Genomic DNA, 24,579 nt, shown 5'->3' with positions numbered 1-24,579 from the left:
TTTTGCATGCATGTATTTGATGGTATTATTATTATAAGAATTTTGGTTTACAGGTGCAGTGACCTAGTCCTTAATTTAGGCATTACTCAACAATATTCCTTCTCATTGCCAAGTATTTTCCAATTAATATAGTACAGTCTAAATTTCTGAAATGTTTAGAAGACAAAATATTGCATTTTTGACCCGAGTAGATCAACCAGTCCATGATTAAAAGTATTCTCACAATATTTCTTTTAGGTGGAGGATGATTTAGAAAAGGTGAAAAATGCATCTAGCCAATCAGAGCTCCTAGATAATTTCCGTTTGTTTGGTAAAAACACAAGTGACCTCATCAACCAAGCTGCTAAACGACAAAATGAACTTAAGGACCCAAGGCTTCGCGATGATTTGGCTTCAGCTCGAGCTGTACTTAAGAAAAATTCCATGATGCTTCTCACAGCTTCTAAGGTATAAAAATTGGTCTTGCTATCTGACTGCATTACAGTAATTAAATGATATTGCAAAAATTGTAGTTAACCAAAATTCTTTTTTTTTTATTTTGTACATAAGTTATAAAGATGGTTAAAGTTTTTTTTTTTTACCGATAACCTCACATTTAGTAAGCCCCTTTTTTTATGAATTACTGTAACATCTTGAACTTGGAACTACTGAACATGAGTTGATAGCTTATGACGAGTCTTAAAGGGCACCTGGGTGAGTGTGAAATGGAAACCTATAATTGTTTTTCATGATGGTAGGATTGCTGGTGTCTTTTTTTTTTCTGTCTCATAAACATGCAAGATTTCAGGTATGTCTTGCTACTTCTACTTAGGTTACACTACCCATGCATGTACAGTGCTCATCACGGCATTATGCCAAGTGAGCGCCCCTGCATAATGCCTTGATGAAAATCAAAGGCCTACCATACAGGGGGGTCTTTTCTAGTCAGTGCATTATGCCGGGTAGCAGCCATTAGCACGACGTCATGGCCTGCCGCCACACTCCACAGTGACTCCTCAGTGCTCATGTGGCTGCCATGGCAAGAGGAAGTGTTGCACTTTTGCCTCTCATCCATCCCATCTTTTGTCTGGTGTTCTCTTAGGTTTTGGGGCTATACATGTTTGATTATAGGTAAAAGGAAGTCATTAACACCTGAAACTATAGCTCAAATCATAGGGCTTCACAAAGCTGGGCACCAGACAAAAGAAATAGTGGAGAATGTTGGTGTGTGTAAATGTTCAGTGAGGAACTGGGTGCAGCGTTTCATGGCTGGTGGCAGTGTCGAGATACCGTCTACCAAACCTCATCCTGGCCCCTTGAAGACATTCGTTCGTATCTTAACTGTGTTAAAGAAGCAGTTAAAGAGTACACCTAAGATAACTGCTGGAGAATTGAAAGAAAAGAACCCACATCTTCTCTCAGAGGTGTCTGTAAAAGCTGTCAGTAGACGTGTGTCAGAACTTGGCTACAGTAGTCACCGCCAGGTTAAAAAACCATCCTTTCCAAACCACAGAAGAAACTTAGGCTGAATTATGCAAATAAATACCTTTACTGGAATCCTCAACAGTGGTCTGAAGTACTTAGAAGTGATGAAGCAACCTTCACCGTCACCTGCAACCTTGGTGAACATGTGTACCAGCCCAGAGACAGTGACCCACTAGACCCACACTATACCTGTGGGACCACCAAACACCCAGACTCGCTCATGGTTTGGGGGTGTTTCAGTGCTCAGAGTGTTGGCAAACTCATTGTGCTTCCCAAAAACCATTATATGAACCAGTATAATTACCTGGAGTTATTGTGTGACAATTTACCAAAAAAAAAAAAAAAAAAAAAAAATTGACAAGTGTGAAGCTACGGTTTTTATGCAGTACGGTGCACTGTGTCATACCGCCAGATCTGTAGTTCAGTGGCTTAAGGACTGTAAAGTGAGGTTCTTTAATGACTGGCCAGGCAATTCCCCAGACCTAAACCCTATTGAGAACCTCTGGTCAATAGTGTAACGAAGTTTACTGGGCAAGGATATCGGTTCCATCCTGCAGCTGGAGACTGCTCTACTTGAGGCATGGAATAATATACCTCCCCAAACCCTCAAGAATTTGTGTGATAGTCTTCCTACACGGCTGAGGGACGGACGTGATTAAACGTAAAGGACGCAGCACCAAGTATTAGTGTACAAATATATATAGTAGTATAATCTTTCATGGTATGTGTTTGTGTTTTGGTACATGTGTGGGGGAGGGGCGGCATAATGCCATGACGAGCACTGTACAGGCATATATATACACACCCCTCTAGGTTTTCTTCTATTTTCTTTCTTGTTCTTGTTTATTTCCTCTTATCTCCGTGGGGAAGTGGAACAGAGTTCTTCCTCCGTAAGCCATACTTGTAGTAAGAGGCAACTAACATGCTGTAAGCAAGGAGCTAGTAACCCCTTCTCCTGTATACATTACTAAAGTTAAAAAGAGAAACTTTTGTTTTTCTTTTTGGGCCACCCTTCATTGGTGGGATACAGCCGGTTTGTTGAAAGAAGAAAAAGGATTGTTGGTGTCTTTTCTGTCTCATAAACACACGGAACAACAGGTATACCTTGCTATGTCTACTTACACTTAGGTCACACTACACATCATGTACACACCTAGGTTTTCTTCTATTTACTTAATAGTTCCTGTTCTTTATTTCCTCTTATATCCGTGGGGGAAGTAGAAAAGAGTTCTTCCATAAGCCATGCGTGTCGTAAGAGGCAACTAAAATGCCGGGAGCAAGGGGCTAGTAACCCCTTCTTCATATAAATTACTAAAGTTAAAATGAGAAATTTTTGTTTTTTCTTTAGGTCACCCTGCCTTGGTGGGATACAGCCTTTTCGTTGAAAAATTTTAAAATGGGTACCAACTAATTCTCCTGAAAATTTGTAATATACAACCAACCCCCTCTTAACAGTCTAGATAGGAATCAGAAAAAAAAAAAATTAATTTGTGAAAATATGTTCTATGTGAATTGCATTTTCCCCTAGAAGCTTGTGTTGCAACTTGAGATGGGGACAGGGATGTTGTTATTGCACATCTAATTCCTATTAACTTTATAATGAAATTTAAAAAAATATATACTAATTGTTTAGTAAAGGTATGGTGGTGTTATACCCCCCTCATAAAATGAGTATATAATATAAAAAATTATAGGATACATCTCATATTTTTGTTATTGCTGGGTTTAAAGGTTGGGATGCCCTCAAAGCCATTGCAACTCCTTGGCCATCACAACTCCTTGGCCATCACAATCCTTCACCCCAACAATACCCATCATTACTTACTCCTCCTGACCATCCATTAATTGAGGCCCAAGGCCTCGGGATCTTGCCCAACTGCTTGGGTTATGTACTATCATTATACCACTAACTTTTGTGCGATCTAGAGAAGCTGTGACTTCTGTAGTAACTATGTAAGATCTGACTTAACTTAGGTGGCTGTGCTCCTCTACCATCCAAACTCTCGGAAGAGTATGTTTTAGATGACAATTCTAATTCCTTCAGTACAGTGGAACCTCTGGTCTCTACCATAATTCATTCCAAAACTCTGGTCGTGACCCGAACCTAATTTTCTCATTGGTTTGTATGTAAATATGATTAATCTGTTCCAGACGCAAACGAACTGTATGTAAATTTTTTTTTTTAAAGATTTTTAAGCACAAAAATAGTTAATTATACCATAGAATGCACAGTTTAATAGTAAACTAAATGTAAAAATCTTGAGTAACACTGAGAAAACCTTGAACAAAAGAGAAAATTAACATTGCGCAAGTCCGTTCTAGGCCCCTACAAACCATTCGCTGTAAACTTTTTTTTTTTTTTTTTTTTTTTTTTTTTGGAAGAGTTTTAAGCACAGAAAAAATAATCAAAGTTTGAAAAATCCTTAATTATACAAAATAATGCACAGTTTAATAGAGAAAAAATTTAAATAACAAAAAAAATGTACTGTAAACAACCAAGAAAACTAACCTTGCATGAGTCGACTTTTTGACGTGATGGAAGTGATGAGGAAGATAAGTGGGGAGGAGGTTACTGTTTTGAGGGAGAGTCTGCCTCCATGATGGAGGGATGTTCTCCTTCATGTGTTTTCTCTCATTTAGCTGGTGGACCAAATTTCACCATAAATCAGTCTAATGTGACTTGTCTTTTCCTTCGCATCAAAACGTTATGGAAATGAGAGACCACTTTATCGTTCATCATGTTCAATACTCTAGCAGTTTTGTCGGAGTGGTTCTTCTCAAAGAAATCCTGGCACTCATTCCATTTTTCTGTGATGGCTTTTATCACATCACTTTTAATCTCCTCCCTTTCTTCTTTCTCCGATGACTTCTCCTCAGTGAGCACCTTATGCTGCTCATTCTGGAGGCCGAGCATACCCTTCTCCTCCTGGGTGATGTAGGTCCTCCTTGGCATCTTCTTCCAAAAGAAACTAGTCTCATTGTAGTTAAACACTTGTTGCTGGACATATCCTTTGGCCTTCGTGAATGCTTCCGCAGCAGCAGCATCAGAACTAGCAGCCTCTCTGTGCCTTACCACAACTTCTCTTACGAAACTTTTCAAACCATCCTCTACTGGCTTTAAATTCGTCACTTTCTGCACTCTTTTATAAAAGAGTAATTCTGCCGCAGATCACTGTGTATCTTCCTGGCTTTCTCGCATATGATCGCTTCACTTATGCTATCACCTGCAAGTTGCTTCTGATTCAACGACACTAGCAACTGTTTCTTCACCTCTTCCAGCACTTGAGGCCTCTGCTTGGTTAACACTGTAACTCCCTTAGCAACATTAGCTGCTTTAATAGCTGCTCTCTGCTTCAGAATAGTAGAGATCGTAGACTTCGGCTTCTTGAACTCTGCAGCAAAATCGGTTTGTAGATGAATGGTTCAGAGAACCAACATGTTGATAAATTAGACACATGTGCAACTCTTGGGTATCTTTATTGAGGAAACGTTTCGCCACACAGTGGCTTCATCAGTCCATACAAAGGAGAATCTTGAAGAACAGGAGGAGAATGAGGTAATCAGTCCCTCAACCTTGAGTCGATGTGGTCAGTCCATCAATCTTGATACCCAAAGATACCCAAGAGTTGCACATGTGTCTAATCATCAATCTTGATACCCAAAGATACCCAAGAGTTGCACATGTGTCTAATTTATCAGCAAAATCGGTAACATGCACACCATGCTCATGCTTTTCAGTTTCCTTCTTCACTTCTATTTTAATTTTCTTCAAATCCTTCTTGTCACCCACATTATCACTCTTCACTTGCTTAAGCCATGGTTTATTGCAAAATGAATTAAAAAACACATGAAATACAACACAAGGAATTCACAGCGAATGAACGCACTTCTGACCAAGACCAGCTACAAGGTGAGGGTCTTTGTTAGGTGTATACAAACAACAGGAAGTGGGGAAAATTGGCATCTATGAAAAAAATGGCGCAGAATGTGAAAATTGGCGCGGCTGTGTTTGTTCGGCACTCGATTATGTGTTCGTGGCCAGATGCAAAAATTTGGCTAATTTTTTGGTCATGAACCGATTTGTTCATGTTCAGAAGTGTTTGTGGCCAGAGGTTCTACTGTACAGCTATTGATATGTAATTTTTCTCATCTCATTTATTTTCCCTCTTTCCTGGATTTTTCCCATCTCTTAAGCTTCTTTTCAAGCTTCATGTTCACTTGTGACCTAGGTGGATTCAGCTTGTTTAGCTGGTTCCTGAGGAATGCCAGTTCTTTGGAGATCTTTATGAAATTTATGGAATCATCTTGAGATATGTCCTATATGTGTTGCAGGAAAGCCTGAAACACCGTTTTTTCTCATAATCTTGGGTTGGCCCACTATGCTTCTTTCCCTTCTGAAGCTTTCTCCACTACTATAGAGCTTCTTAGGTCCCCAGATTGTGTGTTCTTACATCGTTGTTGCTAACTTCAAAAAATTTCAAAATTGCATCAGTTGTTGCTGTAAAGCTTTCAGAAATAAATTTCTCCACTCTTAAGTGGCAGAAGGAGAAACTGAAGGTTTATTCCTTTGTGGGAAGGCGATCTCCTTTTATACTGTCACTCAATGAACCCACAAGTAAATTTTGGAATTTGTTCTTGTAATTGTATCATACAATGTCATAGTGAAACAAAGCAGATCTGTGAAGTGACAAAAAAAAAAAATCAGCAGGATATCAAATTTTTTTTATATTTTGTTTTGCTTCAGCACAAATGTTGTATTGGTTAATGAAAGAATATCAGAAAAATATTTAACAGGCAAGTTCTTCTCCATAAACTTCATTAAAGCAGACAGTGTTCTGGATATATTTGCAGTTTTTGCTTTTGGTGACCACCCAGGTATATACATACACATACATATTTAATCAGAGGCTCACATTAGCCGCATAACCTCTGCAGTCAACACGGTTCCATCTTGGCATGTGCAGCACCAGTATGGAACCTGCACCTGAAAAAGCTTGTTAAGATGCTGAAGAAAGTGCAGAAGTATAGAACAGACTTGTTCTTGAGCTAATGAGGAGAGGCTAATGGAATTGGATCTAATAACATTGGAGGACAGAAGAACCAGGGAAGACATGATAACAAACAAAATACTCCAGGGCATTGATAAGTTAGACAGGGCTAGGCTGTTTGAGCGGTGAGAACAGAAACTCGGAGACACCATTGGAAGTTAGAGGCACAGATGAGCCATACGATTTTTTTTTTTTTAACAATGGCCATCTCCCACGAAGGTAGGATGACCCATAGGGATGTTAGTAAGGTTTTCTTCAGTCTGAGTGGATGGAAAGTGGAATGATCTTGGTGAGGAAGTGGTGGAGGCAGGCTCCATACATAGTTTTAAGAGCAGGTATGATAGGGCCCATGAAGCTAAGAGGGAGTGAATCTAAAGAGTGGCAAGTTAAGAAGTTTGGGCCAGGATCTCAGAATTGACCAGTGTAATCACAAACAGATTGAGTACAAATAGGTGTGTATATACATTTTTTTTTTTTTTTATTATCACACCGGCCGATTCCCACCAAGGCAGGGTGGCCCGAAAAAGAAAAACTTTCACCATCATTCACTCCATCACTGTCTTGCCAGAAAGGTGCTTTACACTACAGTTTTTAAACTGCAACATTAACACCTGTATATGTACACAATGATGGAAGGAGGGAAAGGCTTAGTGGTAGTGAGTGATGAGGAAAGGAGAAAGAGAATGGCATGTACAGTATGTAAAATATGCATATGCTGACTCCTCATAACATAATTTTTTGCTGAAACTTGTGTCAATAATATCTCTTAATTGTATGCCAAAACAAAGTGTTATTGAGAAAATGGAAATTACTCAAAACTGTAACCTCTCCTGGGAGGAGCTTGAAGATTTTTTTTTTTTTTGTAACACTGTAGCTGATGGCTGTGTTTTGTGTGATTAATTATGTATTATGTAGAGTGATATGGAAGATCATCGATTATGTATTGTCCGCCATTGGCCATTCAGCATTTAATTTTCTGGCTATCTTGTTCAGTCTGGCACATAATCAGATAATGTTAGAAAGGAATGTGCAACAACAAAAGGAACCATAAGATATGATCACATGTTGTGGTTGAAAATCCAGCACACCTTTCTCTGAGAGGGCTGGATAATAGATAATCTGTGTGTGTTAGTGGGTAAAACAAGTGTATTTGAAGAATAAAAAGGCACGATACTCTGATTGGAACAGTACATAAATAACCTGTATGTAGAGATTGAAACTTATGACAACATTTCGGCCTTACGTGGACCATTAACTAGTCACTTGTTAATGGTTCAAGTTGGGCCAAAATGTCGTCTTAAGCCTCAGTCTCCTACATGTGAGTTATTTGTGTACAAGGTGTTATGTCATCTAAGTTATTTATTTCATCAAAAAGGATTGAGTTTTTGTGGTATTTTGCTACACTTCTGTCTCCATCAGTGACCACAACCATAAGAAAACACTGCTTACATATATACTATTGGATTATGGCAGACATACAGGTAGTTTAGGATATTGGCAGAAAGTGCAGGATGTCTGAGTGCCTCTACAAAGACAGTGATTATGTATGAGTGATGGTGAAAGTGTTGAGTGATGAAAGTATTTTTTTTTTTTTTTTTTTTTTTTTTCACCCCGCCTCGGTGAGAAATGGCCGACGTGTTAAAAAAAAAAAAAAGGTAGTTGCTTGAAAGTTTCAAATACTAGAACCTGTCATTTCCTAACCTAAATTCAGTTCATTGATAGTTATTTGTAATTGAATAACCACCATACAACATGCCTGCTGTGGCCTTTTAATAAAATAAATGATGACAGCTGACTGCAAGATGTCCAGGAAATGAGAATGACAGTGGCACAAAATGTGTATAAAAATGGGTAAAGATATTCACCATATAGATAAGAGTAACCTCAAATAAAAGTATACATACAATCATGTCCATGTTCCCAAATAACAAAATAGGTATCATAAGCTACTGTTTTTTGTTTAACAAAATTTTATTGTCAGTGTCAAAAAATGATTGACAAATATGGTAATTCTCATTATTACATCTTCAATCAATCTGAAATTGACTTAATACTGTACTACTGTCACGTACATTCACTCCATTTCTGTTAATATATGCAGAAAGTTTATTAAGCATTAAAAAGAAATTTTAAAATAAATATAGTGAATAATAAATTTTAAACAGAAATAAATTTATAAATTTGTCTGTGACATACTGATATTTATCTTTTTTCTTACTTGTAAGATTTCCTTGACATTAGTTCTAACAAATGATTGTAAACCACATGCAACAATTATTTTGGGTCCCATGCCTCTGATGAACATTCATGTTTTTATATTTTATATTTTTTAACAGTTTAGGCACTTGGTAGATGATATCACCCCAATAAAAACTAACTTTTTTTAATATATTTTTATTTTTGTTTACTGTACACACAAAATTATACATAATGGTTTAAGTCAACTTTGAGGTTGACTGTATATATTTGATGATGGTTTTTGTTCATGTTTACTTACCTCCCAAATCTAATTAATTTTGTAGGCATATGTTCGACATCCTGAGCTTGCAGCAGCAAAAGCCAATCGAGATTTTGTGTTTAAACAAGTGTGTGAAGCTGTCAACACTATCAGTGATGTAGCGCAGGGTAAGGCTACTGGGGCAGGTCAAATGCCCTATGAGGGTCCTGGAGAATTAGCTTCAGCTCTGGATGACTTTGATGTGAGTATTTCCTTAGATAGATTTTTCTAATTTGACAATACAATGCTGTATTTCTAAACTTTCTGGTTATCAGAGATCATAAGAAGGGAACACTGCAGTAGGCCCTTGCTAGGCAGGTCCAATTCACATCCAACCACATCCACTCGTATACCTGTCCAACCTATATTTCAAGCCACCCAAAAGTTCTTGCCTTAATGATGCATAAATATTTGTTTAGATATATTTTGTAGTTAATAAAAATATCCAGAATTATAAGAGATTTTAGGCATATGTATAAGAAATTAACTCGTTTTGTAGCTTTATTTCCTGGAGTGTAGTTGATTTTCCTCACTTATCTCATAATTAGTTATATATCATTTAGTTATAGGTTATGTTTTTTATTTAATTTATTGACAAGATTGGTAAATATTGTATATATATTTTTTCATTTAATCACTTAATTTGTAGGAATGTTAAAAGGAATATAAAATATGAAAAACCATTAGGGAACAGTTAATAGTTAAGCAGTGATAGTTCATGGATGTAAGAACTACAAGTGAACAAGGGAGATGTGGGAGCTTAAGAGTGATGGGAGAGAAGACAAAATGGTTAAACAATAAGTTAAATGGTCATTTTACGAGTATATCTGGGGATGAAACAAGATTAAAAGATACATGGATAGGCGGTCTAGAGGCTTTAAATCTGAGGCCACTTGCCCTACAGAAAAATATCTGATGGAGCATAAGTAGGTGGGTTAAACAAAATGGTTATAATGTAAATTTTATCCATCATGCATCTACCTTCCTTACACACGATAATTTTAAAAATGCACATTAACCTCATGTAAGTCATTTGAATCTAGTAAATTAATTTGGTGTTTTCAGGAACGCATCAATATGGATCCACTCACATATAATGAGGTACGCACCCGTCCATCTTTAGAAGAACGTTTAGAGTCCATTATCAGTGGTGCAGCACTTATGGCTGACTCCTTCTGTACACGTGATGACCGTCGTCTCAAGATTGTTGAAGAATGCAATGCAGTAAGACAAGCACTGCAAGATCTTCTAACTGAATATATGGACAATGTAAGTTCATGTTTACTGTTCTTATAACAGTATAAAATGGAACTAATATTTTTTAATATGGAAGATAAATTATGTACAGGTCAGCCATCACTAACATCACTATTCTGGCATGTAAAAGTTCATTATTTCTTGTTCCCTCATAAAACTGTGTTGCTTTAGACAGTTTGGTGAGGGGCTCTTGATCTAGGGAATTGGATCTGTGTTCCGGCTCCCTGAATTGAGCCTGAATACCTTCCATTCCCCCCACATGCGCTGTATAATCCTACAGGTTTAGCGCTTCCCTGTGATTATAATAATAATAATAATCTAGACCTCTCAGCAGTTCACCTGTCAACTGAATTAACCTATCAATAGAGATGCTAGCTGAAATTAGTGATGCCGAACGAGTGATGGCTGACTTCTACTGTAGTTCAAATTTCTCTACTATTAAGTCTTAATGAGAGCATATTTGTTCTACTATAAAGTGGAATCTGTTCAGAATTTAAAACTAATTTCAAATTTATCTGTCAAAAGTTGAAGTCTTGTTGTAATTAAAATTTGAGAGCTCTTTTGTGCTATACCAGTCTCCATTTTTTATCATGCCATGAATGACTTACACATGCTAGAGCACCTAATACAAATGCATCGATGGACAGACATATGTTATCCAAAATATAAATCTCTGATTGAGCACTGAACAGTAATTAATAATTAATCTTCCATAACATATCTGTGGTTAAATTAATAAGAATTTGACTTATCTTTTACAAAATTTTTACTGCATCTTTCCTAAGATTGAATCTGTTAAGGAGTTCTTAGAAACCTCAGATGGCCATTCCTTAATCAAAATTAAGGATGCCAAATCAGATATTTATTTACTATGGACCACTAGTTTCACTGCATTTACAATGTTTTGTATTGGAGGTCCATTTTATTACATTGTTTAATCCACCCATTTTCTTTGTTTTAGATGGGACGTAAACAGCCATCAGAGAATTTGGATAAAGCTATTGATCACATGTATCGCAAGACCAAAGATTTGCGTCGTCAGCTGCGCAAAGCTGTTGTGGATCATGTCTCAGACAGGCTAGTATATAATAAGCATCAATCTTTATTGTACAAGCAACATCTTCCATATAATTTTGGAGTGGGTCTAACATCTTGACATAATGCTTATTGAGGATTTTTAAGTAAATTTGTGTTAGCCTGCTTCCTAGAGTGGATTGTCATTTTTTCATGCAGAATATTTTATGAAAAATTTATCTGTTGGTTGCATTTATTATTTTTTAATTTTTTAATTTTTTTATTCTACTGCATTTTTATCTTGCAGTCTTAACTACAACATATATGTAAGTTTTATTTCTATTGCAGTTTCCTTGAGACAAATGTGCCTCTCCTTGTTTTAGTGGAAGCAGCACGAAATGGTAATGAAAAGGAAGTAGAGGAATATGCCCAGGTTTGTTGAACAGCGATATTTTTTAAGAGATAATTAAAATTATTTTTCTGTTGGAATATGGCAGTTAGTGCACTTCAGTGAGTTTTTTTTTTTTTTTACCCTGGTACTAAATTTTGTTTTCACATGATTATATATCTTTGCGTTAACATCTTTAGAAGTTGGTAGATAATAAAACTGCCTGTGAAATTGTATATACTAGGATTTTTTTTTTTTTTTTTAACAAGTTGGCTGTCTCCCACCGAGGCACGGTGACCCAAAAAGAAAAAATCTCCAAAAAGAAATACTTTCATCATCATTCAACACTTTCACCTCACTCATACATAATCACTGTTTTTGCAGAGGTGCCCAGAACACAACAGTTTAGAAGCATATACGTATAAAGATACACAACATATCACTCCAAACTGCCAATATCCCAAATCCCTCTGTTGTAGCCTAATTATTTACATTCCATAGGCTTGTAATTTGAGGTTTGTGGATAATGAAGTTTAGATGCAGGAGGGATGAGAAATGATTGGTAGATGATAAGGTAAAGAAGAGAAAGTTGGCATAAGAAAAGATTTTTACAGTGTAAATACGATAAAAGGAAAAGCAGCAATAGGTTTAAAACAGTGTTCAGAATAAGAAAGTTTTAGAGAAATTAGTGGAGAAAACTGAGGGAGCAATTGATTTGTCTGTTTAGAGTAAATGTTATGGGGTGCTAGATATAGTAGTAATAGTGTTGGAGAGAGAGAATATTAAGAAAAATTGTTAACAGTTGAGTGTGCAACAGAATTGGAATTGATAGTGAATGGAAGAGATTTAGAATAAGAAAGGGATGTGTTTTAAGTGTTTGCAGTGATACACATATGGGAAAACAGGTTAGATAAAGGAGCTATTGTGGGCTTTACTGAACAGGTGGAAAGTTTCTGAAAGCTTGAAATTTTTTAATGAGAGAGGTCAGTTATGGTCTTGGACAAATGATATGTGATGTCACTGACTGTTTTATATGTTTATAAGTGGTATTGATTTATAGACAGAAGTGAATGAAGACAAGAGGATATTTATGGATGAGCTGTTAGTGTGAGCATAGTAATTTTTATGAAGGGGTTTAGAAAAGCTGGTTAGCTGCACTTGAATTCTGGAGGTGGGAAGGACACTTCAGCAAATGTCTGGCAACACAGCAATTGATTGAATGATGGTGAATGTATTTTCTTCTTTGGGTCACCCTTTAAAAATAAGTGAATGTTTTAGGATTTGGAAAAAGCATGATCTTAATATGTAGAGTCTGATATATGAAAATTGCTGTGGTTGTTATATGCAGAATATTATTCAGTTTATAATTGGAAGACAAGGTGCAAATAGTTTGGAAAGGTGTATAAAGGAAGTTGAAAGCGAATGCAAAGAAGGGCAAAATGATGAGAATATGCATGAATATAGGGAATGAAAGATGGTAGGTATAGAGAAAGGTACTGTATTGTGATGGGTCTGAAGGAAGAAAAAGTTGCAAGTGTTGAGAAATCTGTGGAAAGGAAAGCATCAAGCACTTTGTAATATGAACATTATGACTAGTTAGATTAAATATGTGTTATGGATTGAAGTATATTTGGAGAGAAAAAAGTTGAAGTATATTGACTGTGTTAAAAAAAAAAAAGGGTAATACGGTAAAAATCTTGAAAAATAAGTTATATCAAAATTTGTTTGCCATGAACTTAATGTAACTTTATTAAACATTACCTACATAAACACTGTTATAAAATGGTAAATCATCATAATAACAGGTAAATAATTGCAGTTAGTTAAAATATTTTACAGGTGTTTACTGAGCATGCTAATAAACTAGTGGAAGTTGCCAACCTTGCCTGTACGATGTCAAATAATGAGGATGGTGTTAAGATGGTACGATATGGTGCAGCCCAAATTGAGCAGTTGTGCCCACAGGTTATTAATGCTGCAAGCATCCTCTCAGCACGTCCCAAGTCTAAGGTGTGTTGTATATGGTAGTTGTATTACTGTAATATAAATAATTATATTTTGGGGTAAGATGCTTTACTTTTTAAAAAAACTGGTGTGATAATAAATGTAATAGTATATGAATTGAATTTGTTAAACTGCCATGGTTAAATTACGAGAAAAAAATTATAGGTGCAGCATCTCTTCAGGTAGTCAATGATAGAGCTTTGTTGTTATTGTTAGTAAGAGCAGTGTAAATATATGATTAACTTGGTTGTGTGTAAGTAGAGTATAACATGTCAGATAAGATTTTCAGCTACTATTCAAAGATGATAAGTAGTAAATAGATTAGCTGCCGTTGTGTGCATTTAGAGTGCAAAATATTGATGTACAATTTTAGCATTTTTCAGTAAATTCGTAGGAAATTTTGTTGCTTTAATATTTTGTTCAATAATGGTTCACAAAATAACTTCAAAACATAAATTCAGTTGTTTTCTTTATACCAACAATTATAGGTAACACAAGAGAACATGGATGCCTTTAAGGATGCCTGGGAAAATCAAGTACGCATTTTAACTGAATCTGTTGATGATATCACAACTATTGATGATTTCTTGGCAGTTTCAGGTACTAATTGAAATTTTTCTTTACTAAGAATTTTTGATCTACATTAATGATGTAAGCATGAATATATAATTAATAAATATTTGTACACCCTTAATTTTAAAAAGTTTTCAATGTTCACTTAAAATATCTGTATACAATATTTTTAAACCACAAGATTTGAATATTGATTAATTATGATTTTTACTGGACAGAGAGTCACATATTAGAAGATGTAAAAACTTGTGTAAGAGCAATAAACGAAGGTGATCCAGAGACTCTAGATCGCATTGCGGGTGCTATCCGTGGTCGTTCAACACGTGTCTGCCATGTGGTTGCTTCAGAAATGGATAATTACGAGCCATGCATGTATACTGATCGAGTTCTAGAGGCTGTGAAAGTATTAAGAGACCAGGGTAAGGTTATTAAGGTTTACTCAGTACTATGTAATTTCAGAAATGCTTGTTCATCTAACTAATCTGTGTTCCTATGGGGTTATAACAACATTTACCGCTTCCTGGATGTTTCTGTGGCCATCACATTGTCACTTTATTGCTATGCATAAAAATTTCTTGTAGGATTTACAGAATGAGATTTGTAACTGTCGGTGAGGGGAAAACTTAATTAAGAACAATACTTTCAGTAAAGGGTGTGATAAAAGAGAAAAAGGTAGCTTATGAGAGGTATTTACAAAGCAGAAGTGTTATAAGAAGAGTAGAGTATATGGAGAGTAAAAGAAAAGTGAAGAGAGTGGTGAGAGTGCAAAAGGAGAGTGGATGATAGAGTGGGAGAGGTACTGTCAAGGAATTTTAATGAAAATAAGAAAAAATTTTGGAGTGAGTTAAACAAGTTGAGAAAGCCTAGGGAACAAATGGATTTATCAGTTAAAAACAGAGAAGGGGAGTTAGTAGATGGGGAGATGGAGGTTTTGGGTAGATGGCGAGAATATTTTTAGGAACTTTTAAATGTCGACGAAGAAAGGGAGGCGGTAATTTCATGCACTGGCCAGGGAGGTATATCATCTTTTAAGAGTGAAGAAGAGCAGGATGTGAGTGTGGGGAAGGTGCATGAGGCATTACATAGAATGAAAGGGGGTAAAGCAGCTGGAACTGACGGGATAATGACAAGAAATGTTAAAAGCAGGGGGGACATTGTGTTGGAGTGGTTGGTATTTTTGTTTAATTAATGTATGAAAGAGGGGAAGGCACCTAGGGATTGGCGGAGAGCGTGTATAGTCCCTTTATATAAAGGGAAGGGGGACAAAAGAGATTGTAAAAATTATAGAGGAATAAGTTTACTGAGTATACCAGGAAAAGTGTATGGTAGGGTTGTTATTGAAAGAATTAGAGGCAAGATAGAATGTAGAATTGCGGATGAGCAAGGAGAGTGGGTAGGGGATGTGTAGATCAAGTGTTTACATTGAAGCATATATGTGAGCAGTATTTAGATAAAGGTAGGGAAGTTTTTATTGCATTTATGGATTTAGAAAAGGCATATGATAGAGTGGATAGGGGAGCAATGTGGCAGATGTTGCAAGTGTATGGAATAGGTGGTAAGTTACTAAATGCTGTAGAGTTTATGAGGATAGTGAGGCTCAGGTTAGGGTGTGTAGAAGAGAGGGAGACTACTTCCCGGTAAAAGTAGATCTTAGACAGGGATGTGTAATGTCACCATGGTTGTTTAATATATTTATAGATGGGGTTGTAAAAGAAGTAAATGCTAGGGTGTTCGGGAGAGGGGTGGGATTAAATTATGGGGAATTAAATATAAAATGGGAATTGACACAGTTACTTTTTGCTGATGATACTATGCTTATGGGAGATTCTACAGAAAAATTGCAAAGGTTAGTGGACGAATTTGGGAATGTGTGTGAAGGTCGAAAGTTGAAAGTGAACATAGAAAAGAGTAAGGTGATGAGAGTATCAAATGATTTAGATAAAGAAAAATTCGATATCAAATTGGGGAGGAGGAGTATGGAAGAAGTGAATGTTTTCAGATATTTGGGAGTTGACGTGTCAGCGGATGGGTTTATGAAGGATAAGGTTAATCATCGAATTGATGAAGGAAAAAAGATGAGTGGTGCATTGAGGTATATGTGGAGGCAAAAAATGTTATCTATGGAGGCAAAGAAGGGAATGTATGAAAGTATAATAGTAGTGCCAACACTCTTATATGGGTGTGAAACTTGGGTTGTAAATGCTGCAGTAAGGAGGCAGTTGAGATGTCCTGTCTAAGAGCAATGTGTGGTGTAAATATTATGCAGAAAATTCGGAGTGTGGAAATTAGGAGAAGGTGTGGAGTTAATAAAAGTATTAGTCAGAGGGCAGAAGAGGGGTTGTTGAGGTGGTTTGGTCATTTAGAGAGAATGGATCAAAGTAGAATTGCATGGAGAGCGTATAAATCTGTAGGGGAAGGAAGGCGGGGTAGGGGTCGTCCTCGAAAAGGTTGGATGGAGGGGGTAAAGGAGGTGTTGTGGGTGAGGGGTTTGGACTTCCAGCAAGCGTGCGTGAGCGTGTTAGATAGGAGTGAATGGAGATGAATGGTATTTGGGACCTGACGATCTGTTGGAGTGTGAGCAGGGTAATATTTAGTGAAGGGATTCAGGGAAACCGGCTATTTTCTTATAGTCGGACTTGAGTCCTGGAAATGGGAAGTACAATTCCTGCCCTCTAAAGGAGGGGTTTGGGATATTGGCAGTTTGGAAAGATGTATTGTGTATTTTTATACGTACGTATATTCTTCTAAACTGTTGTATTCTGGGCACCTCTGCAAAAACAGTGATTATGTTTGAGTGAGGTGAAAGTGTTGAATGATGATGAAAGTATTTTCTTTTTGGGGATTTTCTTTCTCTTTGGGTCATCCTGCCTTGGTGGGAGACGGGCGACTTGTTGAAAAAAAAAAAAAAACTTTCAGGCTATTTATTTTTTACATTGCATAAAAATTTGTTAAATTTTTATTCACATATGGGTTAGTATTTTTATTTGACACTGAATAGTGATCCTGGTGGTTTATATATTTGTTTTGCTTCCTTGGGTCCACATCCTGAAAACTATAATGTCCAGGTAAAAATTGGAGGTGCATTTTATTAGAGGAAAAAAGAAATGCATCTTATATATAGAAGTGCAGTAATATACTTTATTTTTTAATAAAATATGCATCTTTTAATGTTATTCATTTAATAATTAGTTATATTTTTATTTTTAATGAAACATATGGCAGGACAGTATAAAAACAGTTTTCTTATGAAAATATTATCTATATTGTAATCTTCCAGCTTTTCATATAATAAAGATTGAATTTAAATGGAACAACATATGAATCATAATTCAATGTTACTTGCATTTTAAAAGATCAATATTTTCCCCAGTGCTACCAAACTTTGCACAACGTGTGGATGTGGCTGTAGAAGCTTTGAGCAGCACTCCGGGCAAAGAGGTGGATGAAAATGAGTTCATTGATGCTTCACATTTAGTTTATGATGGAGTACGAGAGATTCGCATGGCTGTGCTGATGAACAAAGCTGATGATGAACTGGACCCTGATGATGTTCTCATGGATGATTACCACACAGTAGAAATTAGGAGTAAATGTAAGCAAACTTTATTTTTCTTGTTAATAAATTTTCAAGTTTTAATTTGCCTTTAAAAATTTCTCTATGTATACATTGGAAAAGTGGTAGTTGTACATCTGTAAAGATATACACATAGCTATATTTTAACTGTGTAACCATAGAATTTTTCATACATATTGTATTTTTCCAGAAATATTGTAAACATTGCAGGTGAAAAAAAAAGACAGCTTGATAATTTTTACAAATTCTTATATGGTATTTTTGTTTATTTAATTTATATTTTAGGTGTACTGGTACTCTTAGTGATTTATTTTATGAAATTTTAGTGGGTCTAAAAAACTGTATCAATATATAAATGATAGGCATTTCAGTTTTGTATACTTCACTTGTATCCTCTACAATAGGCATCATAAATATGCACATGCATAAACAGATCACACCATAAACTATTATTTAGAAATTAAAATTCTGAAATATTTATGGGCTTCTCACCTAATCTAGTATTTCATAGTACTACCCTCCCTCTTGATGCAAGTGTTAAGTCTCCCAGGCAGTGATAAGGCAAGCTTTTGGAGGATAAAAGAGTCAGTTAGGACTTTAAACTAGGAATAGTTAGTGGTATGGGTTTTGGCAGGAAAACAGTGAAGTCCCAGTGTAGTAATATTACGAGTTCTAGGGGAACTAGTAATAATAAGAACGAGATAGATATTGAAAAGCCAGGGACCTTGGGTGATAAAGACGGTAATAGGTTTAGTAGAAAAATAGAAATGAGCAGGAAGGGTAAAGAGAAAGGAGAGTCTTTCAATGTTTATTATGCTAATTGCCGTAGTGCTAGGAATAAGATGGACGAGTTGAGATTAGTTGCTAGTGTAGGTAACATTGATGTATTTGCCTTAACTGAGACGTGGTTTAATTCAAAAAGTCGGGACATGCCTGCGGAATGTCATATTCAGGGTTTTAAATTGTTCCAAGAAGATAGAAGTATTGGGAGGGGGGGTGGGGTGGCATTGTACGTCCGAGATCGCTTGAACTGTTGCATAAAAACGGGTATTAAGTCTGAAGTAACACATACAGAGTCTGTTTGGATAGAATTTTCAGAGGGGCATGAAAAACTGATTTTAGGAGTGATATACCGTCCCCCTAACTTAGATAGGGACCAAGGGAAACTACTATGGGAGGAAATTGTTAAGGCCACAAGGCACGATAATGTAGTAATTCTAGGAGACTTTAACTTTAGTCATGTTGATTGGAATTTCTTGACTGGGAATTTAGAATCGTACGACTTCTTAGAAGTATTTCAGGATTGTTTTTTGAAGCAGTTTGTGACAGAACCTACAAGGGGAAATAACCTGCTTGACTTAGTTATGGCAAACAATGAATCCCTTGTTAATAATTTAGAAATTTCAGAGGAACTGGGTGCTAGCGACCACAAATCAATTACATTTAGCATTGAATGGAAGTACGATAGTAGCGATAACTCAGTAACAGTCCCAGATTTTCGCTTAGCAGATTACGATGGGCTTAAAGAACACTTATCATCTGTTGACTGGGGTAACGAAGAGAGCTATCAATATGACAGTTTTCTGAACACTATACATGCTGCTCAAAGAGCGTTTATCCCATATAAAGAAATTAGATCAAATAGAAATGACCCAAAATGGATGAATAATAGGCTCAAATATCTACTAGGGCATAAGAAAGGAATTTATAGGCGTATCAAAAGAGGTGAGGGTCATCTTATGAATCAGTATATTGACATTAAGAGGGACATTAAAAAGGGGATAAGAAAAGCTAAAAGGGACTATGAAATTAAAGTTGCTAGGGATTCTAAAACTAACCCAAAAAGTTTTTTCCAGGTCTATAGAACAAAAGTTAGAGATAAGATAGGTCCCCTTAAAAATAACTATGGGCACCTTACTGACAATGAGAATGAAATGTGCTTGATTTTAAATAATTATTTTCTCTCAGTTTTTACACAGGAAGACACTAACAATATTCCAGTAATTAATTTTTACAGTGGGCTAGAAGAAGATAAATTATGTAACATCACAGTCACTAGTGAGATGGTTGTGAGGCAGATAGACAGACTGAAGCAAAATAAGTCGCCGGGTCCTGATGAGGTTTTTTCAAGGGTTCTTAAGGAATGCAAAATGGAACTCTGTGAACCATTAACTAATATTTTTAATTTATCTCTTCAAACAGGTGTAGTGTCTGATATGTGGAAGATGGCTAATGTAACTCCTATTTTTAAAACAGGGGACAAGTCGTTACCGTCAAATTACCGCCCAATAAGCCTGACCTCAATTGTAGGCAAATTACTAGAGTCAATTATAGCTGAGATTATAAGAAGCCATCTCGATAAGCATAGCTTGATTAATGATACTCAGCATGGATTCACAAGAGGCCGGTCTTGTCTAACTAATTTATTAACTTTCTTCAGTAAAGCTTTTGAGGCTGTTGACCACAATAAAGAATTTGATATTATTTACTTAGATTTTAGTAAGGCTTTTGATAGAGTTCCGCACCATAGACTGTTAAAGAAAGTGGCAGCCCATGGCATTGGGGGAAAAGTGCTCTCGTGGATCGAGTCATGGCTCACTGACAGGAAGCAGAGAGTGTCCATAAATGGGGTTAAATCCGAGTGGGGATCTGTAACAAGTGGCGTTCCACAGGGATCAGTCTTGGGCCCGTTGTTGTTTATAATATATATCAATGATCTTGATGAGGGAATTACTAGTGATATGAGCAAATTCGCCGATGACACAAAGATAGGTAGGATAATTGATTCAAACGTAGATGTTAGGGAACTTCAGGAGGATTTAAACAAACTCTATTCTTGGTCAGAAAAGTGGCAGATGCAGTTCAATGTAGATAAGTGCAAGGTTCTGAAGCTTGGGAGTGCCCATAACCCTAGTACTTATAAATTAAATGATGTAGAACTTAGCCATACAGATTGCGAAAAGGACTTGGGGGTTATGGTGAGCAGCAACCTTAAACCAAGACAGCAATGCCTAAGCGTACGTAATAAGGCAAATAGATTACTGGGATTTATATCAAGAAGTGTAAGCAACAGAAGTCCAGAGGTCATACTGCAGCTTTATACATCATTAGTAAGGCCTCACCTTGATTATGCAGCTCAGTTCTGGTCTCCGTATTACAAAATGGACATAAATTCGTTAGAAAACATTCAGCGTAGGATGACTAAATTAATACATAGCATCAGAAATCTTCCTTATGAAGAAAGATTGAAGACTCTTAAGTTACATTCACTTGTTAGACGAAGAATGAGGGGAGACCTGATCGAAGTGTATAAGTGGAAGATAGGTATTAATAAAGGGGATATTAATAAGGTCTTGAGGATGTCTCTCCAAGAGAGAACCCGCAGTAATGGATTTAAATTAGATAAGTTTAGATTTAGAAAGGACATAGGAAAGTATTGGTTTGGAAATAGGGTAGTTGATGAGTGGAACAGTCTACCTAGTTGGGTTATTGAGGCTAGGACTTTGGGTTGTTTCAAATCTAGGTTGGATAAGTACATGAGTGGGAAGGGTTGGATTTGAGTGGGACTTTCACATCAGAGCTTATTTCTTGGGTAGCATTGAAAATTGGGTTGGGTAAATGTTTTGTTAGTGGGATGAATTGTAAAGGACCTGCCTAGTATGGGCCAGCAGGCCTCCTGCAGTGTTCCTCCTTTCTTATGTTCTTATGTTCTTACCCTGCTGCACCTGTTTAATAGCACTTGAGATTTTGGGGTTAGAGGACATGTCCATGCCACGAAGCTTTTACTAAATAAGGTTCTGTGAGTTAGGGTTAGTAAGTGATGCTCGTGCCTTCTGGGAAATCCCATTGAACTGGTTCCTGCAACAGAAAAATTTACAAATATTTTGTAGCCTCCTGTCTTCTATACCTAGAAATGCAAGGAGGTTAATTACACTTGCACAAAATTCAAAAGTTTGTCATCAACTTTTGTCTGCCTATGGTTATTACATTAATGGTTCACTGCCTAAGAACATGAAATGCAGATTTTTTTGTGAAGTAATTTTTTCTCTTTGCCTTCATTTTCTCTTTACTAGTATTTATTGTAAAATACTTTTACCTGGTCTTGCAGCAAGTGCTCACACAGTAGAAACCACTATTGATGAATATCCTGGAGTGAGTGGCATTACCACAGCTAGAGATGCTATGAGAAACTTGAGTGAGGAAGACAAAGACAAAATTGCAGCTCAGGTTAGTGACTACTCTTCTTTATAAATATATTTTTTTAATACAAAGGACTTATAATGTGAAGATAAATACTGTAGAAAACTCTATTTTTGTGATTCTTCTACAGGTCTGTAATACATTGGCACTTCTTATGAAAACCTATAATATCTATGGATATACAGGTACTCCTTACTTAACATTTGAATTCCATTCCCAAGAGTAGGTCAGTAAGCGAATTGGTCGTTAAACGTTATTGATATTTCAAACATACTGTACTGGTAGTGGGTTTGTGTCAACCATTTTTAGATATTGTTTTCATGTCATGTTTGTACCATTTATAATATTTTTAGTGTGCAGTAGACCATTATGTTACATGTTACTTAGCTTTCTGAAAATGTTGTGTTAGATAAATCTGTGTTAGATAAACTGAAGAACTTATGGGAAAAGTAAGGTTATCTTCCTGGGAGCCCCCCAAAAAATCAAAATTTTTTTTAAGACCTCCAGATCTTACAAAAATAAAAGTGAATACGTATGTAATTTTTGTTCATTCTCATGATGTATTATGTTGTTTTTGCTGTTTAAGACTACAAATGCAACAGAAATAATAGTATTTCTTAACTTTAGTTGTGGGTGCTCATGTATACCTGTACCTAAATAAACTTACATACATCGAGTCATTTAAATGTCGTATATTACGTTAATATACACATTTTCATTAATCCATCCATGATATTTTTTTCAAAATTATATAATAAACACGATGCATAACATATAAATAAGATAAATACACCCCACAGTAGAATAAATAAACATAAATGTGAGATGTGAGCAGACGACTTCCACAAGTGACGCCATAATAACAATACTCACCGAGTCTCATTAAATGTCGTATATTACGGTAATATACACATTTTCATTAATCCATCCATGATATTTTTTTCAAAATTATATAATAAACACGATGCATAACATATAAATAAGATAAATACACCCCACAGTAGAATAAATAAACATAAATGTGAGATGTGAGCAGACGACTTCCACAAGTGACGCCCTAATAACAATACTCACCGAGTCTCATTAAATGTCGTATATTACGGTAATATACACATTTTCATTAATCCATCCATGATATTTTATTTGTCAATGATTGTGAAGAGATTGTACAAACTCATGCTTCGTTAAGGCCATAGGCTCTTGCTATATGCACCACGTGAGCCACTCGTAAGCTTGTCTAATATCTCAATTTTCTTTGTAACTCCAAGAATTTAAATGCTTAAACCCTTTCCTTGCCACTCTCAGCAACACTTGTGTGCCTACTGGATGCCATTATTACTTGGCAGATACAAGATATGGCAATTAAAATATCAAACACGGCTAGCTCCTAGATGTGTATGAACAGAAGGCTGGGATGGGGGTGGAAGGGGAGGGTGATAGGTCTTTCCCGCAGAGACAGTGGTCTCACCCAGAGCAAGGCAGTGGCCTGAGCTAGGGAAATATCCTGTGGGCGATGCTCCAAATTTTTTCTCCTCCTGCAAACTGAACCATGTTAAGTTAATTTTATAAAGTGTTGTATAAAATTATGCCGCAATTTTTTAACAGTGTAATAACCAAAACGTGCCAGATAAATCCGTGTAACATAAGGGTCTACTGTATTAAAAATAGAACTAGGCATTAAAACAATAAAAAAGTAAAATACACATACAGTACACTGGTTGGAGATCTGGTCATAAGTCCGAGCAGTCGTTAAACAGGTAGCTTGTTAAGTGAGGAATACCTGTATTGTAATTAGCCCTTTGAGGGTCCGTCCCATAGTTCTATGGCTTTGAAGCCTGGGTCCAAGCCGTAGTACTACGTCATGAGCTCAGCTCAAATAGATAAACTGAGTGGTAAATTTGGGCCTAGATATGAAAGAATGCATCTATATGGTAAGTGTGCACCATACAAAACAAATCCTGCAGCACATAGTGCGTAATGAGAAAAAAGCTGTGAGCATGTTTTTGGATTAAAACAGCGACTTTGTGGTGTATTTTTGTGTAGTTTTTACGGTTGTATTTGCAGTTTCTTGATCTCATTTGATAGAATGGAAGATATATTACAGAAATAGAGATAATTTTGATTGGTTTTCATAATGAAAATAGCTTGAAATTGAGCTCAAAGTAGCGGAAATATTTGATTGTTGCTGAAGTTCAAGAGTAAACAAATCATATCAAGCATGTCAGCTAATGGGTCTAATGTGCGTTCACGAATGCACTGATATTATTTATGAAGTTATTACAATATTGCATAACAGTAAATTTACTCTTGGTTTGAATAAAAATTCTTTGTGAATAAAAAATCAAAATGGAATTCATCTGTAAAGCCTGGAAACATAATTAATAAACAGAGGAAATGCTATTTTAGTGCCAGGAATGCCTGCATTGTTTATTCTGGACCCTAATTTAAAACTGGAATATTTTGAACTTTGTGTGAAATTGGCCAAATTATCAATTTCCAGTCATTTTATTGAGTAGTTGAAATAGTTGACTGGAACACCTACTAGTGAAATAGCTAAGAA

At 36.2% G+C, this 24,579-nt stretch overlaps 1 protein-coding gene across 8 annotated transcripts in view; it reads left to right on the top strand.

Annotated features, from left to right (window-relative positions):
• The window catches only part of alpha-Cat (catenin alpha), a 127,752-nt gene that overhangs the window by 63,705 nt on the left and 39,468 nt on the right, over positions 1–24,579 (top strand). For all 8 annotated transcript variants that reach the window (XM_070102204.1, XM_070102203.1, XM_070102202.1 and 5 more), the window contains 10 exons: positions 238–447; positions 9,035–9,211; positions 10,075–10,278; positions 11,228–11,343; positions 11,629–11,713; positions 13,508–13,678; positions 14,161–14,272; positions 14,464–14,664; positions 17,616–17,837; positions 21,928–22,046. In XM_070102204.1, coding sequence (XP_069958305.1) covers positions 238–447; positions 9,035–9,211; positions 10,075–10,278; positions 11,228–11,343; positions 11,629–11,713; positions 13,508–13,678; positions 14,161–14,272; positions 14,464–14,664; positions 17,616–17,837; positions 21,928–22,046 — 1,617 coding nt within the window. The remainder of the gene's footprint in view (positions 1–237; positions 448–9,034; positions 9,212–10,074; positions 10,279–11,227; positions 11,344–11,628; positions 11,714–13,507; positions 13,679–14,160; positions 14,273–14,463; positions 14,665–17,615; positions 17,838–21,927; positions 22,047–24,579) is intronic.

This window comes from Cherax quadricarinatus, chromosome 80, assembly GCF_038502225.1.
Source record: "Cherax quadricarinatus isolate ZL_2023a chromosome 80, ASM3850222v1, whole genome shotgun sequence".
NCBI classification, from domain to species: domain Eukaryota; kingdom Metazoa; phylum Arthropoda; class Malacostraca; order Decapoda; family Parastacidae; genus Cherax; species Cherax quadricarinatus.
This window is presented reverse-complemented; position numbering and strand designations above follow the sequence as displayed.